Genomic DNA, 17,292 nt, shown 5'->3' on the forward strand with positions numbered 1-17,292 from the left:
CCTCAGGTCCCACGGGAAAGCACCAGCCCAGTTGGCTGCCTTAATGCAGCCACCACCACGGCAGCAGGCAGAGGTGGCACACTCCACTGAGACTCTGCCCTCCCATGGCAGATGAGAGTCTGCAGGAGAGTGTGCTCCGCCCCAGAGAGGGAACAGCCTGGCAGCTTGGCTGCATGGAATCCCACAGCACCTGGGGAGATCTCAGCCCAAGGACAGGCAAGGAGCACAGCACACCTGCCAAAGTCTGCAAGATCCCGAAATCCAGCGGAAGCACCGCTGCATCTACCCTCCCCTTTTACCACAGGCAGGAGCAGAACTTTCCAGATGCCATGCCTGATTACATGGACATACAGATCTGTGGCTGACTGCTGCTCATCTCCAGCACAGAACCATCTAGCAGCTGAAAAGTCACCCAACATTAAATCAACAGGCAACCACCATGAGGAACAGCAACCTTGGGCTTCTTGTGAGGCAGCAATGAGAAACCATGGAGAGGGCAGAGTTGCAAGATCTTTGCTTAAATCATCTACTCAGTACGTACAAAGCAAAGAGACAAAAAAATCCAAATCACATGCAAATAACTCCCGAACTCAAGCATCTGCATTCCCCTTGAGGATGCCACTCAGCATATGACTAAACCAGTTCCAGTGTTTATGCAAAGAAAAATGTGCAACTTCCCTTGACTATGCCCATCTGTGCGTCTTAACCTGCAGGCAAGACTGCCAGGCTTAGTGACCTCCTGGAGATTGTATTTATTAAAGCCACTTTCCTGGAAGCCTCTCTGCCTTGGCAAGAGCATTTAATTCCTCCTTTTTCCTTCTGAAACACTCACGCCACATCTAGTCAATGAGATGTACAACTTTGTCTGGTGCCATGCAATGGCTCAACTTTTTGTGGAAACAGATGTGTTTTGATATATACAAACACCGTGTTGAGAAACAGTGTTGCTCGTGCCCCCTCTCCAGGAATGAGCCTTATGTGAAGAGATTTCTGGTGGATTATGCCAGCTTCTTGTGCTTGCTGTGAGCTCACATCTCCTCCTGCCATGGTACATTCTTTGCCTTTGCCTATGGACTGTAGTGACCAGAACTTGGATGGGGAGAATTAACAAATTAACAGCCTTGTAGCCTATAAACCTCCAGCAAAATATATGTTAAAGAAAGAGTCAGGCTTTTCATTCTTTGTCACTGATGATATGACTCAGTGAGAGCTGGAAACTCAGGTTAAGTATTTTAATACAAGGAAGGAAAAAAGGCAAGATTATATCCTAATGCACTGGACTGTCTTATACATGTTTTCTTACGTAAGCATTAATCCCCTTCCAGTGTTTGCATTTTACACTCTTCAGTAATATTCTGCACGTGCCCAGTAAAGGTCTTCCTGCCTTCGGGGTGACTTGGTGCCACTTGGCACAAGCACAGACACTGGTAAGGGACCCAGCTTCACTCAGACATAGGAAATAGTGCAACTTTGGGGGCCAAACCACAGCAGAGTCCCACCTTGGTCACCCAGCCTGCGCACGTGGGCTGAACCTGGGGCACTGGCATGGCCAGGCAGGGATGCAAAGCGATCCACAGGGACTGGCAGGCTTTCCTTTGGGTAAAGTCACAGGCAGACCAAGGCTGCAGGAGTGGAAGCTTGTTGGTGCAGGGCAGGGACTGCTGCTGTCCCCAGGCTCAGCACAGCCTGCACCAAAGTGTGCAGGCTGCAAGTGAGCAGCTTCTCCCTTGGGCCCACTGTCTTCCCTGGCCAATAGCAGGCTTGCAAACAGCCTGGCTCTGAGGACAAACCTTGCCCTCATTCTTATCAGCTCCCAGCCCTTATCAGCTCTCTGTTTTGTTCTAGGGTCACTTTAGATACCATCACCAGGCACTGTGAGAACCACTGGGGAGATAAGGAGGGTGCAGTGTTTGTGGATGGAGGGAGCACAGCTCTGCATCCGTGTAGCACCAACAATTCCCTGTTAAGGCCTGGGAGGTACTTGTCCTCTCTTAAAGTGAAACTCAAGACCTTCCCATTTCCCTTAAATATTCTCTGCTATTTACCAGTGGCATGCAACTCCCAGCTGGACTTTGGACAACCTGCAATAACACTTGCCCTGTGCTTGGCTGTGCAAAGCTATTTGCTCCCTACGGAATTACTATGGGACTCCAGGTCTGAGATATGCACCAATTCAAATTCTTCTAATTCCCACTTCCACTGAAATATTCTGGACTTCATTAAAGTCTATAAAACATTTCTTCTGATATCAAATTCATCAGAACATTCCTTCACTCTAGAGCTATGACTCAGGAAGGCCAAAAGAAAATATTTAAACCAAGAACTCTCTTTACAGAGGCCCTGCAGGAAGGGGGAAACTGCTGTGACACATCTTGAAGGATTTTGTTCCTTGCTTGCCATGGCAGCATTAGAAATGCAAACTGAGGCCCATCCAGACAGACTGACATCTTTGTGTGGAGGATCTTGCCAATAGTTTTGATGGGTGTTGCCTTCACAACAGAAACTAGGACTTCTTAAACAATTAATTTTAAATAGCTTGTGACTTTCAAGCACACAGAGCATGGCTGCCTATGAAACACTATCACATAACAACAAAAGCACCCAAAATCTTTATCAGACCCATCTACCATGAGCAGTTTCGTGCTTTCCTCCAGTACCCTCAGAGCTAAAAAAAATTTAAGAGCAATGCAAGGATATATTTCACAAAGAGATTTTTGGTTGCTTATATTTTCCAACAGGCTGTACAGTAAGGAAGTCCCAATAGGTATGAAGACCTTAAGTGCCTTTGCTGAAATCCAATCCAGATTTAAAGTACCATCAGCCTTAGGCTTATTTAAACCATCCAAAAAGAAGTTTGCTCTACCAGGTCAAATTAACAGCTCTAAGGAAAAAACCAACCTACACAAGATCACCCATCTGTGTCTTCACAGACAAGCTATTGCACTATGTGCTCAGTTAGGTGTTTAACACAATAGTGCCTCTGTACCAAGCTTTTCTTGGTATCTTAAAATAGATTTCTTTTAATTAATGGTAAAACATATTTTCTTTGGTTAAACAGACTCATGTTGGGGACGAGGGGTATTAATTTAACTAAAGTAAGAATTCTACTTTTAGTGCTTCCCAGTGTGACTGACTTTCCAAGGACAATATTTGTTATTTTCCCTGAAAGGCTAACAATTCTCATTTACTGGGGAAATTTAGGCTGTACTGTTAACTGGGAGGTTTTCTTGTTCTAAGCACCACTCTGCGAACCTGCCATCTGGTTTTACTTGTAGTAAATGTAGTCATGAGAAATTGTAGCTTTAACGGGATTTAGTAGCAATTGGGGTTGTCTCATTACTTGCTCAAAGTGTGCAAGATTTTCTTGTCACTGTGAAGTTGTATGCAAACTATCTAATTCAAATGGCATTTGCCACAGAAGGAAAAAAAGTGCATTTTGTGTGATGGACTCTTCAATGTGGGGTGGGTTTTTTTTAATTCTACAAGTTCTCTTTCTCTCTGCTTCATAAAGTGCTGTGATATAAAGGCTGCCCTGGCCATTAGCTTGGATTTGCAATGTTCTGTGCTCTTGCTCACCTGCTATGCCCAGGAACACCTTTTTAATTTCACAAAAGCCTCTTGGGTTGTTTGAGCTGGTCTCCCACCATTGCTCCAGCCTTCGGTCCTTGTCCAGAGGCGTGAATCCAGATGAACATCCAGCTCTGCTGCGCTGCCTGCTTTGAGCCATCAGATGAGTGGGTGTGAAGCTCTGTGCCCCAGGAGCAGGGAGGGGGTAATGAGGGGTTACCTTTGCCAGAGCTTTGTAAGCCTGTGAGTGCTCAGGTTTGACAGCCTGTGCTGGGCAAAGGCCGATGCATGGAAACACACACCCCTCTGCAGGACATGGGCTTTGGAGTGCAAAGCAGCTGGTCAGAGATAAGCATGACAGAGCAGAGGGGTGGACTTTATCGTCAGCAGCCGCCAAGTGGGAGGTGTGTTTTAAACGCAATGAGAGGAGAGGGCAGAGTCCTGCTGTGCATTAATCCATGGCATGTCCTGTGTTTCAGGGCGGTGCAGAGTCAGATGCCTGGATTGGGTGTGAGGCAAGGAGCCATGTCCAGCTGCAATGAGGAAACAGCAGCGTGCACAGGTGTGGAAGGGGCCAGGCTGGCTGACAAATAAGTGGTAAGGAGATCAGGGGAACTTGGAAACAGAGATGTTCAGGCTGCATCTGTGTACATCCAGTGGTGGATTACTCCTGGATGACTGGATCTATGATGCACCAGGGCAGCAGTGTGATTCCTCCAGGCATGGCTGAGGGACGATCCGGTCTGCCTCCCACAATGGGCCGGAGATGGGTTTCACCCTGTCCTTTCCTTATTTCACCAGCAAACGCTTGGGAGGATGAGGCTTTCTGGGAGTTAAAAGAGTGGTTATTCCCAAGCAGTGACTGACTGCTTTTAGAGAGAGCAGTGTAGGAGCTGTGCAGTATTAACAATACAAGCTGTCCTAATACCACTTAGGTGATAAACCAGAGTGAATGCACACTGAATCCAGTATGGAAAGTTTTGAGCTTCCTAACAATTGCTCTGTAATTTAAAAATTGGAGAAAGCAGCTTATCTGTGTCATCTCAATAGGCAAGCAAACAGTGCTCACAAAATTAGGTCACTACTTATTTAGTTCAGCAGTCTGACAACATTGCTAGGGAGAGAAAAAGGTTCTGAAAAAGCTGACGGGCGAGGTCTGAAACAGTGTGCAGAAAAAAAAAGTGCCACTTAGGTTTGCGTCACGGAGAAAGGTCAGGGAAAGGCTGTAAGATGAGAATCCCAAGGTGGCACTGTGTTAGCAGCATGGAAGATACAAAGGGGAAAACCTTGTTCTTTGGAACCTGTCTTTGGGGCAAAAATATGCTCCCCCCCAGACAGCTTTAGGCAGCTCAAAAACAACTTTCATTTGGGGTTCCTTCTGTGAAGCTTCCTGTACAGGAAGGATCTGATGGCATCCCTGATATCCCCCATCAACAAGTTGCTTTTAAGAGCTTGTGACCAAGGCCTGTGATAGGCTTTAGGGAGCCCTTTCCCAGGGGAGCCTGCTGCATGATGTGAATTATGGCAATGGCTCTAAATGAAGAAAAGACTTCATTGTTTTACCAGGCAGCAGCCACTTTGTGTGTTGGTGCTGACCTAGACTATAAATCCCAGGTGGATTGAAGAGGAATGGAGAGTTTGTGGATGGACAAACACAGGATTCCTCCTGCTGTGGGTGAGTCCTGGAGGGCTCTCCAGGTTCTCATGGCTCAGAGGCCACTTCACAGTTGAATTTCTTAGGAGTTTGTTTGTGTTGTCATCTCAGAGAGGAATGATCACTGACAGGACACTGCCTTGGTTTACTGAACTCTTTCCTCTGCAAAAGGAGAAAACCAGGCTGGGAAAAGGCCACAACCTTTTGTAGCCAGAGAGTCAGGCAGAGTAGCTTCCCTTCTGCAGGGAAGAGTTCCTCCCTCAGAAAACCCCAAGCAAAGTGGAGACCTCAATTAGTGCTTGAGCAAGGACTCGAGGCATTCCCTGGCACGCGTGTTATGCAAGGGTCAGGTTCTGCTGCCCTTGTTCCCGTTCCTCCCCGAAACTGCAGGCATTCACACACATGCCTCAAATGCATGAGCAGTCCCACTTACTGCTCTGGTCTGCCCCAAAGCCTCCCACTGAGGTTGAGCCAGCAGTCCCAATTTCACTGCTCCTACACCTGGGGTCAGCCAGCAGCCAGGAGCATCAACCTGGCAGTGACAGATCCCTGGCTCATGTAACTTAGCTCTCTTCCTGCCTCCACAGAGGATCTATACGAGAGACAGATTAGGTGCACTATTAACTTGTTGCAATATTTGACATTTTAGAAGCTCATTCATGCTAAATGAGAGAGCAGAGTACATTAGAGGATGCACATAATCTAGTGAGATTCCTAAGGACAGCTCATTTTTATAAACTCTGAGGAATTACTCCACTGGACATCTCTTGACTGCACTTGGTCCCCCAATCCCATCTGTTCCCATCAAATAAACACCTAATAAGTGATTTAGGGCTGGGGTCTCTGGGAAAATGCAGCTCTGATTATGAAACTGCCTTCCCTCTGCAAGGTTGGGCCCCATGCTACAGCACAGCTCCTTTCTGCCCAGCACAGAATCCTGCCGCTACACTTTCTGTCCCAAGGCATGGGAACAGGACTCTGGCCACAACTCAGGTACCACTTCCTAATCCTGTGGTGTGAGGAGAGCAACTGGAGATGCAGGAATGAGGAAGCAGCATGGATGTTGCTGGGCAGCCCTGGGCAGCTGTGGAGGGGAGCAGGGCTGTGGTGCTGTCCCGCATTCCTTTTGGTATGGGCTGGTGGGCAAGGCAGCCTGGGAAACACCCTTCCCTACTGCTGCCCTCTGCCACAGTCAATCGCTCTCTGAGGACTCTTGCTGGAAGGCTGGATCTTGATCAGCCACATTTTTAAAAGAGGGACTCATCCTTAATCTGCTGGGATTAAAAAGGGATGTAGTTTTACTACTCCCCAGAATTTAGGTGGTGTAAACAAGTGTTTTGCAAACCCCAGGACCAACAATAATCTCACTGTCAGCAAAAGCAAGTGCTCTACCCTGCTTGGGGCCAGACTTGTCTCACCCCAAAGCCATGGTCCCACTAACACTGGGGATCGTGGCTGCACCCAGCAGCTGGCACTGGTCCCGTGGGCTACAGAGGACTTGCCTCCCGAGGGTTCTGCCTGCTTCCAGCAGAGTTACTGCATCCTTTCACTGGTAGAAAAGCAAGAAATGGGAGGGTGGGCAGAGAGGCTCAGACAACAGTTCATTGGAATAATTTAAAAGTACATTCTTCAATAGGTTCAATCTGTTTCACAGCTTTTTTTCTGCCTGTATGGCTTCCTCTCACAGGGTGGCCACCCAGGTCCCAAGGTCCCATCTTCCACTGGCAGGGGATGCCAGGGAGCTGTCTCAGTCACTGTCACTGCCAGATTGGTGAGACATTGCCCCACGGCCGAGCGGCACCCTGAGGCAGGCAGGCAGTGCTGCCCTGCCCGTGGACGGCGAGACCTTGCTGACAGAGGACACGCTGCGGGCCAGGGGCTGTGTGGGGAACATGATTGTGCCACGGGGTGCCTCCAGGAGCTGCCAGATCTCCCCCGAGGTGGAGCTGCCCAAGTATTCCCAGGGCCGACGCCCGCTGCCATCCCGCACCTGCACCTGGCACCCCAGCTGCAGCACCAGCACCTTGATGACAAGCTGGTGGCCGTGTATGGCAGCCAGGTGCAGCGGCGTGTACCCGCAGCCCGAGCGGGCGTCCACGTCCAGGGCCAGCCCAAGCTGCCGCGCCGCCACTGCCAGCTCCTGCAGGCCCGGCCCGTCGCCGTGCTTGGCCAGCCAGTGAAGGACTGTGAAGCCTGACATGAAGTCCCTCTGCAGGGCCAGCTCAGGCTCTTCCAGAAAGAGCCCCCGCACCTGAGCCCAGCAGCCCGCTGACATTGCCACCAGCCAGGCGTGCTCCCGCTGTCCGAGCGGCACCGATGGCCCCCGGCTTGCAGCGTTCCTGGGGGAGTTCTTGGAGAGCACGGGGCGGGGCTGCCGCCCGCAGTCATCATGCACTGATGGGGGGGTGCCCTGCACCTCCGACAAAGCAAGCTGGCACCTGATGCTCCGGAAAACAGGCAGTGGTGCTGGGGGCTGGCTCTCTGGGGCTTGGGGCATTGTGGGGCCCTGTGCTGGTACCAAGGACTGGTATGGGGGAGGCTGAGTGGGGGAACGTGGCAGGGATCGGGATGGGGGTGGCCTGGTGGGGGGCAGCATCCCAGCACCTGTTGGCAGTGTCAGGCTTTGGCATGGGTACAGCCCCGGGACTTGAGGTTGGTTTTGTCCCTTGGGGGTCAGCCCCCTGGATCCCCTCGGCAAGTCTGGGGATGGCCTGGTGGGGAGCTGCTGCAGGGACCTGGACTGCGATGGGGGCAGCCTGGTGGAGGGGAGCACCTCTGGGCCTGATAAAAGCGGTGGGGGTGAAGAGGGGCTGGCAGGGAGTGCCTGCAGGGACCGGGACAGGGGCAGCACCTCCGGCGCGGACAGCAACGGCAAGGATCGGGATGGGGGCAGGTCGGGGCTGGGCAAAAACGGCAGGGACGGGGATGGAGGCAGGTCTAGGGGGGACAGCGCCCTGGGGCCCGATGACAGCAGCGGGGACGGGATGGGTTCGGCGGGGGGTCGCCCCATCCGGCTTGCTGAGGGCGGTGGGGCCTTCAGTGAGGGCATCCCGGTCAGGGGCTGCGGCGGAGACCGGGGCTGAGGCAACCTGTAGGGAGGCGTCATCCCCAGGCCCGATTGCAGCGGTGGCGTCCGGGACCGGGACGGTCTGGCAGAGGGCAGGCCGGCGGCAGGCAGCGGCCGCGATGGGGACAGGGGCTGCACAGCGGGGGACAGCGCTCCGGGACCCGACGGCAGCGCCGGGGGCTGGGGGCGCACTGTGCCGCCGGGGTGAAGCGCCCAGGGGCCCGAGGACAGCGGCTGGGTCCGGTACGGGGGCGGCTGCGGGGGGGGCGGCGGGGAGCGAGAGCGGGGCGGCCGGGGGGTTGGCGGTGTCCCGGGGCCCGGTGCGGGGACGGCAGCGGCGGCGGCGGCAGCGCGGCGCGCCCGGCGGCACTCGCAGCACGGCCCGCCGCGGCCCCGGGCGGCGCAGCCCCCAGCCCCGCCGGGCCGCCCCTGCTCCGCCACCTCCCGGCGGGGGCCGCGCCGCCCCTCGGGGTCGCGTCGGGGCGGCGGCGGCTCCGGCTCCTTTTTTTCCTCCTCCTGCTCCCGCTGTTCCTCCGGCGGCGGCAGCTCCTCATCGAGGAGGTCGCGGTACCTGCGGCGGAGGACGATGTCCTTGGAGGCGCCGGGGGCGGCGGCGGGGTGGACGGTGGCCAGGGAGTTTACGAGGCCCTTGAAGTACTCGCGGCGCTCCCGCCGCTGCTGGTCCGTCAGCGCCGGGTCACGGAGGAACCGCTGGAAGTGGCGGAGCAGCGCCGTGTTGGGGGCTCGTCCCCCGGCCGCCCAGAGGAAGTCCAGAACAGCCTCCTGGCTCAGCTCCCGCGCCATGCTCCGGTCCAGCCGGCTTTCGGTGCTCGGTGCTGTGCCTCGGTGCTCGGCGCTGCACCCAGGTGCGGCGAGGAAACCCGCCTCCTGCGTTGCCGGGCCTCTCCGCCTCCTCCTCCTCCTCTGCAGCCGGGCCGCCACCCCACGGTCGCCTTTGCCCGGGGTGGCGGCCCGTGGAGGTGCGGGCTGGGGTGACAGCGAAGGAGAGAAGCAGGGTAGCGGGGCCGGAGGAGCTGAGAAGTGCGAGGGTCATTTGCTGGCGGGAAATGAGGCCAAAGAGCTGTTTATTAGTCATTGTATCAGTGAACAGACCAGAGATGATAGACAAAAATTGAAATGCAAGAAATTCCATTTGTGTGTGAGGAAAAACTGTTTTACAGTGAATGTGGTCAGCTACAGGAACAAGTTGGCTGGAGAGGGTGGGTATCCATTCTCAGGGAGATTCAGTGCTCCATGGGGCGTTTACGCACCAGAAGTGCCTCCTAACCTGAACACCCCCTGTGATTCAGTGACTTAGGAAAACTGGCAATAAAGATTCACAAATGTGCTGTGGTTTGGGATAGCTGTTATTACAAGTGTGTGGGATTGTACCCACGTACAACAACCACACACAAATACCCAGAGTGTCTGTAGTCAAATCTCATCTCATCTCATCTCATCTCATCTCATCTCATCTCATCTCATCTCTGTATTTGATGTGTGGCTGAGAGGTTGGACACACGTTATGCTAGTGTGGGAATCTCACTTTGTTCTGTGCTGCTCATGCTGTTATCACAAGTGTGTACATGGGATGGGTAAGATCAGTGCCCCAGCAGGCAATGTGCACACCAAACAAATGACAGCCCCTGCCCCAAGCAGTTTGGGGAATGAATAGTGGGTAGAAAGTGTGGGAGAGAGGGTGTGTCTCTGACTGTCTTGCAGTCAGGGAATGGAGGCACTGAGCTCAGGGAGTAAAGCTCCCTGGCTTTAAAGATGTCTGGATCAGGCCCTAGGTAACATTTCAGAAGCCATCTCTGCTGCAGGCTCCTGGCTATCCATAAATATTTTTAGCTGCCTGTCATGTAAGCAGCTGGAATATCCTACAGCCTAGTGCAAACCCAGAAGTATGTGCAGCCCTCAAAAGCCACAGACAGAGATTGCAATAGATGCTGTGTCCAAGCTACATCCCATCAGCGGTGTTCATCTGGAAAAGGCGCAGGTTCTGGGGAGAGTGTAAGGCTTGTGTTAGTATTTTATCATTTTGTACATTCCTTTGGTGCTGTTCTCCAAGGCATGGATACATTTCTCCCTCCTCTTCTGATGACCCCTGGATTGCAGTCACAAGAGCATTTGGTAGCAGTGTGCTCTCAGCAGAAGTGGCTGAGATTAAATGAATGGAGCATAATGGTTGTAATTGTGATCACAAAAAGGAAAGGAGGGTAGATAAAAAATCCAAATAAACAGCAGTAGCAAATGACAACACTACTGTGAAAGTGTTGCTTTGGCTTAATGAACTCAGGGGTGAGCAGGAGGCTTTCCATGCTATCACATTGGCTGTGACCCATTTGGTTGTGACACCCTGTTGACGCCCTTTGTAGGCACATGCCAAAGTCTGCAGAGAGGGTAGCTCCCTTTGGTTCAGAGGCAGACTGCCCTTACAGCCCGAGCTGCAAAACATGTTTTGGGTTTAAGGGGGTGTTATCTGCAGGCAGGCAAGGAAAAACACAGCCCTGCTACCTGGACTTACTTCATCACCCACTTCATGCTAAGAGGTTTAAAGAGACTCTTGTTTCCCCTTACCGTGCAATGATTTATCCCTGTCTGGAAGTTGGTCACGAGTCTTCAGAATGGCTGAATTTACCCTCTTCGGGGATTCTGGACACAGCAGCTCTCCTGATTCTTTGGGTGAAATTTGAGGGAGCACTGAGTAGAGCGAATCAAAATATGGAAGAAAGATCAACATTAAAGAAAAAAACAAAAAAAGCTCTCCACTTAGTCTTGTAGTTTACTGTTGTTGTCCCAGATGTTGCCTTTAGGCAGCTATGTACCCATGTCTATGGGCTATGTTTGTCTTTAAAGAGGAGGGAAGTCACCAAACTTCTGTGTCTGTTTGTGTATCTTCTCATCCCGTTTAAGTGACAAATTGCCCTGCAATGACACACAAGGGCATTAAAGCCCCTTTTTTTGCTCTGTCTGCAAAATGATGCCCAACAGCTTTGGAAACATCAAAACAGTTCCTGTGGGGTCACTAGGATGAGGGGCTGGCAATTCTCTTTGCCCGTGTATTGATTTGTTAGCAGCAGGTATGAAATCTTCAGGAGTGAGGTGTCTTCTTCTCTCTGAACACTAGGAACGTAAAGAACTGCACAAGCTGAGATCTGGGAAGATTGCAGAACATTTCTTTGTGCTGATGGTTTTTTTCCCCTCGCTCTTCCAGCATGAACAGCCATACCTAGGAAGGTGTGCATGCATGAGTGTCATGGAGGAAACTCGGCCACAGCTCTCCCAGCTCCAAGCCAAGGAAGGACAAAGTGAGTCACATCAAGGTTTTGTGAGCACAGGAGATTTTCATGTTGGTTAAGTTATGCTGATGCAGGAGTATCATGCATGCCTCTAATTCAGATGAAGGGAAGCTCTGTCTGCCTCACCCACAGGTGCAACAAGGGCAACTCTTTAGATAGGATCATCAGGTTTCCACTAGAGGCTGCACTGGCCCAGGCGCATTTCCCGGCACAGGCATGCTCAGCACCTCCTCACCTGGAGCTCTGCGTGCAGGAGGAATTTGCTACAAGAGCAATAATGAGTCTAATAGTGAAGCCTCCCTCGGGTATTAGCATTAACGCCTAACATGTTAGAGTAATAAAAGCACTGCATCTGCTATGCTTGCAAAATGTTCCTGGTGGACACCCTTGGGTGTCTGTTGATGTGGAAGCTTTGCTGGTGGTGGCTGCACTTGTGCCCAGCTGAGGGCACTGCCCAGGGACAGATCCTCAGCCTCTGGTGGGGAGCAGGGTCAAGTAGTGCACTTCTATTGGTTCTGGTTCAGGCTGGAGGTGCAGGAGCCAGTGTGGGTAACAACTCTCCGAGATCAGCTCCTGAGTTCTTCAAAACACAATCATAAAAGCTTCAGGAAGGAGATACCAGCATTTTGTAGCCCTCTGCAAACAGCCACATGTTACTACATAGCCATACAGAAATGGCTTTTGGAGGGAAAACGTACAAGCTTGACATCAAAATGAGTATAAATGGTAAGTGTACTGCGGAGGTCTATTTGCTTACCACTAACCTGGGTCATTTACTTGTGCTCTCAGCTTTTATTCTGCTGGCTTTTTTCTTTTGGTTCTGTGGATGTTCACGGACGGGAGTAGCTCTAGTGTATCCAAAATTCAGTGTATTCTTCATATGTGCAGCAAATTTCTGTCCTGTGTAGCCCTTTGGGGTTTTATGTCTCAAAAAGCAACACAGGGCCTTTTCTTCATCACTACCTTGGGTGAAGATTTGCAAGCAGACATGTTGAGCTTAGCCTTAGGATTCCCACCTTTGCAGGTCAAGGGGTGTCACACTTAACACCAGGATGTTAAGTGTTGGTCAAGGAGCCACCTATGCTTCTCTTCATCCCTGGAAATCATTCAGTGGAGTGGGAGAGCAACTGGCCACCGTGGCTGCTGTTTGGTATACCAAGTTTGTTGAAAAACAGCGTGTATGTGTTTGACAGAAGAGAAGAGCTCGGAGAAACAAGAGGAATGAGGTGGCAGGTTTTGTCGTCTGCGTTGTTATACAAGGGAGTTAAGGGCTCCTGTATGCCTCCCTGTTAGAAATACCTCTTTGCCGAATCCCTGTACTCCTTCTTCACCTAACTGCTAGTAGAAGAACCTTGCTGATCGCTTGCTTTGCTATCCCTTTGCAAGGGTCTCTGGAGCAGATGTCTGTGCTTTCAGCTGTGGGGCTGCCAGGGTCGGCGACAGTGACCCTTCGGGGTTAGGGGGACGGGGTACTACCCGCGGCCCGGCGTGGGGGGCGTGGGCAGGAGAAGGATTAGCGCGGTCACCGCTGGGCACCGCCCGAGCCCCCCCAGGGCTCCCGCTGACTCTCGGGGTTCCCCGAGCGGCGGGGCGGCGCCGGCCGCCCGCCCGCGCTGCCCGGCGGCCCCGGGGGAGGGCCGGGGGGGTCCCGCCTCGCCGCCCGGCCCCTTTGCATTGCGCATGGGCCCTCCCCGCCGGGTGGCCATGTTGCAGTGCTAGCAGGCAGCGCAGAGGCGGCGGCGGCGGGCGGCAGAGCAGCGCAGAGCACCGCACCGCACCGCGATGGCCGTGGCCGTGGGCAGACCGGCGGTGCGCGGGGCCGGGGGGCGGCGGGGGCAGCGCGGGGCTGGGGCCACATCGTCTGGGCGCGGATCGCCCGGGCGCGGCGGCGGGTGCTGCCGGGGGCTGCCGGGGCGCAGCGCCGGGGATGCCGTGCCGGGGGTTGTAGGGGTGCGGTGCCCGCGGGGGGCTGCGGAGGGCTGCGGGGGCGCGGTGCCGGAGAGCGCGACGGGCTCGTCGGGGCGCTCCGTCTCTGCCCTTTTCCGGGGCCGGGGGGGCCCGCGCAAAACTTTTTTGGCCCCGTTTTGGGGCCGCGGGTCGTGATTGCGGTGGGGCCGCGGCGGCGGCAGGCAGCTCCTCCCGGAGCTCCGCGCTCCGAGCCGCGCGGGAACGGGGAGGCAGCGGGGGTGGTCCCGGGCTGCGCCCGCCGCGTATGAGGTGTTGGTGCCTTGCCGGGTGTTTCTGCCCCGCCGCTTCCCATGGGTGGGAAAAGCTGAGAGCGGGAAGGGCTGTGCCCCGTGCGGGGTGGGCAGCCGGCGGGCGGGACGTGCCCACAGTCCCGGGAGGCTGCGGCGGGCAACGCACGGTAGTCCCGGCATGGAAGTCTTCCGAGGGACACGCGTGTCTTGCGTTTTCCAGCGTGACCGTTTTTCTGGGGATGTGGTGGCCGGGAGAGTATTTACGTTCCTGTTGTGAAAGACAAAAGGTTTCCCCCTCACAGGGAGAAAGTTAAAAAAAACACAAAACAACCAAACCCACAAAAGCTAAAAGATGCCGAAAAAAGCAAGTCTCTCTTGCATCCAGCCTGCAGAAACGTGAATGAAACTCCACCGTGACCAGACTGAATGCACTTTTGTGCATCGTCGGCCGGGGGAGGGAGAGACTTGACCGACTTCCTGGTAACTTTTTCAGTGCTTGGGAGTAACATAGATGTTGCTCACGAGTGGAGGACTTGAATGTGACTCCTTCTCAAAATAAGAAAATGGTCTGCGTTCAAGATGTGACCAGGATGAGACAAGTTTCTTTTAGTGTTTATTATATTCTTATGGATCTGTGGGGCTGTATGGTTCTTCTGATGTGGCAAAGCAAATGTATGGAGATGGCGGTTAATGATGTTACTGGAGGTGGGGAGGTTATGCTACTAAGCAAAATAAGAGCTGATGTTTCTTAACAGAATACCTATAAATTATACCAGCCGTTTGTAAAGCTTCTTGTGAAATGTTTCCTTGATCTTAAGGTCTAAATCATGCTTGGAAAATGAAGTTTGTCTTTCAGTGTAAGAATATACATTGAAATCATGCCTTCAGATGGTTTTTTAGGGCAAGCTGAAGGGTATTGCCAAGCAGAGCCTTTTGGCTTTGTGGAGCAGTAACTTTGCAGCATGAATGGGCTCAGGAGCGTGGCTTATTGCAATATGTGATTGCTGTTTGTTCTTGTGGATGTGTTTAGCGCTTTTTTTTTTGTTGTTATTATGTTAAACTGGTGCTGCTACTCAACCTCTTGGGTTTTTTGGTTAATCCAAGTCCGTGGGCCATCCCAGAACAGCATCCACAGAGGGTTTGGCGCCAGTTAAACTGAATTCCTATCTGTGCACTGCTGAGTCCAGTGCAGTGGGACTGACTGCAGGATAAAGCATCCTTCAGCATTAGAAGCATGTGCGTGTGGGAGAGGGAAGGAGGAGGGTACTCGGGCTTCCTCGCAAGCAGCTGGTGAGCAGACCCCCTATCCTGCGGAATCCGTGCTTTTTCAACAAGGGAGTTGTTTTATTTTGGGGTGATAAGAGAAGAAAGGACAGTGGGCTGGCGTTCAAGAGATGTTGGGGACGTTCTGTCTAGTGTACCTCCTTATCTAATCTTCTCTGCTCCCACTTTGCATGCTGCTGTTGAGTTGCTGGGAGGGTGGCAGGGAGTTGGAAGAAATAGTTAATTATATGTTAGAGCAAGGCAAGACTGGTGAACGTTGGCCTTTCCAACTTTCTTGCAAAATACGATTAAGTTGAGCTGTGAGTGGCATGCATCTTGTTGGAGAGAAGAATTAAACCAAGTGGGGAAAGAAGAAGGAAAGGAATGAAACCAAAAGTGAGTCAGTTTGAGTTAAAATGATGATAACATTCTTGAGTCACAACCTTTTACATCCTGGCAGGGTATGACATTATGTTAATTGTAAAAGTATGCATAAAGAATAACGTCAGCAAACTGCTCTGAAGTGTCTGCGTTTAATTGTAGCCAAGCAGGGTGTGTTTTGGTACGATGGGTGGCTTTCTTCTTAAGGCCCTGATTCCACAGATGTGAAGGCATATGTGTAATGTGCTGCCTGTGATTTCATTTGACTTAATGGAGACTGATCTTGGCATGCAAATATAAAGGCATGCATAAGCAAAGTTTTGGCAGGATTGGTGCTGGGAGCTGCTGTGGGAGCTCTCAGCTGATGAAAGCCAAAGGCCCCTAAAATAACGATGGGGGTTGATTAAATAAGTAGCATGAATCTGAGAAATAAATTCTTTATTCAGAACTGAGGCATGTTTTATGTGTCCCCTTCCCACCCCTGCAGCCCCTGAGAGAGAGAGAGCTTTCCTGACTGGCTGTCTGCTCTGAAGCCATCTGAGGGTTGTTGCTTTTCTTGTGCCTTTTCTGTGTCTCTTTTTGAGGTGATTCTGAGAGCATGAGTGTGAGGCTGCTCTGTGCCTGCTTAGCAGGAGAGATGCCAAGGGCACAGGGTCTTCTGTTGGCTTGGCAAACGCTGCAGCCTCATCCAGCCTTGCCCTTGGCGTGGTTTGGCTCTAGGCTTCAGTCTTGTGAGCTACAGGGGCTTTTCCAGGAAAAGATACTGAAGCAGCTTCAGCACAGAACAGTTGGATGCAACCAGGTGATGTAAAAATAAACAAAAAAAGCCTCCCAATAGTACTCGAAGCTTTTTTTAGGTACGCTGTGTAGCTGCCTTAGCTTCCAGCTCCGTGAGCAGCTCTCCAGCCTGCTGGAGTAAGTGATGCGTAATAACGGTTCAGACAAACACCACGGCGCGGGGAGAGTGCAGCGCTGATGCTGCCGGAGGAAGCTCCAGAGCAGAGACACAGCATCAACTTCGGGCTCTTGCTCTCTTAGCTGACAGCAGTGTTAAGAAAAATTTACCCCAAATCTTGTTCCTTCTCCATAGAGTGTGAGTACTGGTTTGCAGCTACTATGCAGTGGGAGTAAGAGATGCTCCTTCCTGGTTGGTTCATCCCCTCGGGATGCCTTTCCCCATCCTCTGCACCATGGTGCCTGGTTTAGGCACTTGTGGGCCAGGACATGTGTTGCCAGAGCAGTTCTTGTCCACAGCTCAGGCAGGTGTGATGGAGGTATAGGCAAAGTCCACTTGGCCATGCATGATGTGCTGAAGGGAGAGCCACAAGAAGGAAGAGTAGCGCCCTGTGGTTTTCCTTTAGTGGTACCCAGCCCTTCTGCAAGCTTTCTGCCTCTATGGTGTGCTCTGCTCATCCCAGAGCTCGTGGTGCTCTGCTGGCACGAGCTGCAGTCCAAAGGCCATTACTGCCTTACCCTGCTAGTGCAGTTATTTTGCTGAGCTCTGTGATTTGTGAGTCTTGAGCTGTCTTTGGGACTCCTTACTTAAGAATACAGGCCGAGCCCGTGTTTTTGGCAACGTAGTCTTAGGATCTGAATTTGCAATTAGAGCTCTTGAAGTGTCTGAAAACAAGAAGCTGCATCTCTTCTTGCAGGCCTAAGGTTTTTGTTTTCTGTAGTAGCATCCCACATAAGATGCTGTCAAAGAGCAGACTGCTACTGTTATGTGGAGTTGGTGCTTTCTTTCATCTTAGCTTATAGCTTCTTTAGATCTTTCTATTGTCTAATTGGATTTTCTGTTTCTGGATTTATTTTCAGATGGGATCTAGCTGCTGGAAATATGTTACTGAAGTACTGTAATTG

The 17,292-nt window shown here is 52.2% G+C and overlaps 2 protein-coding genes across 4 annotated transcripts in view; one reads left to right on the top strand and one right to left on the bottom strand.

The window, feature by feature from the left end:
- Window positions 1–6,821: 6,821 nt before the first annotated feature.
- On the bottom strand, window positions 6,822–9,144 carry SOWAHB (sosondowah ankyrin repeat domain family member B). Its single transcript, XM_085057765.1, has one exon. It carries the CDS (start codon window positions 9,090–9,092, stop codon window positions 6,969–6,971), a length of 2,124 nt encoding a protein of 707 aa, XP_084913891.1. The 5' UTR covers window positions 9,093–9,144; the 3' UTR covers window positions 6,822–6,968.
- Window positions 9,145–13,253: 4,109 nt separating this feature from the next.
- The window catches only part of SEPTIN11 (septin 11), a 43,733-nt gene continuing 39,694 nt past the window's right edge, over window positions 13,254–17,292 (top strand). For all 3 annotated transcript variants that reach the window (XM_085057768.1, XM_085057767.1, XM_085057769.1), the window contains exon 1: window positions 13,254–13,399. In XM_085057768.1, the coding sequence (XP_084913894.1) occupies window positions 13,373–13,399 (27 nt within the window). In that variant the 5' untranslated portion in view covers window positions 13,254–13,372. The remainder of the gene's footprint in view (window positions 13,400–17,292) is intronic.

Source organism: Lichenostomus cassidix, chromosome 4, assembly GCF_008360975.1.
Source record: "Lichenostomus cassidix isolate B80296 chromosome 4, HeHo_3.0, whole genome shotgun sequence".
Classification (NCBI taxonomy): Eukaryota; Metazoa; Chordata; class Aves; order Passeriformes; family Meliphagidae; genus Lichenostomus; species Lichenostomus cassidix.

Coding starts and splice junctions, on each gene's coding strand:
- SOWAHB (XM_085057765.1), bottom strand. CDS start 9,092: ATGGCGCGGGAGCTGAGCCAGGAGGCTGTTCTGGACTTCCTCTGGGCG.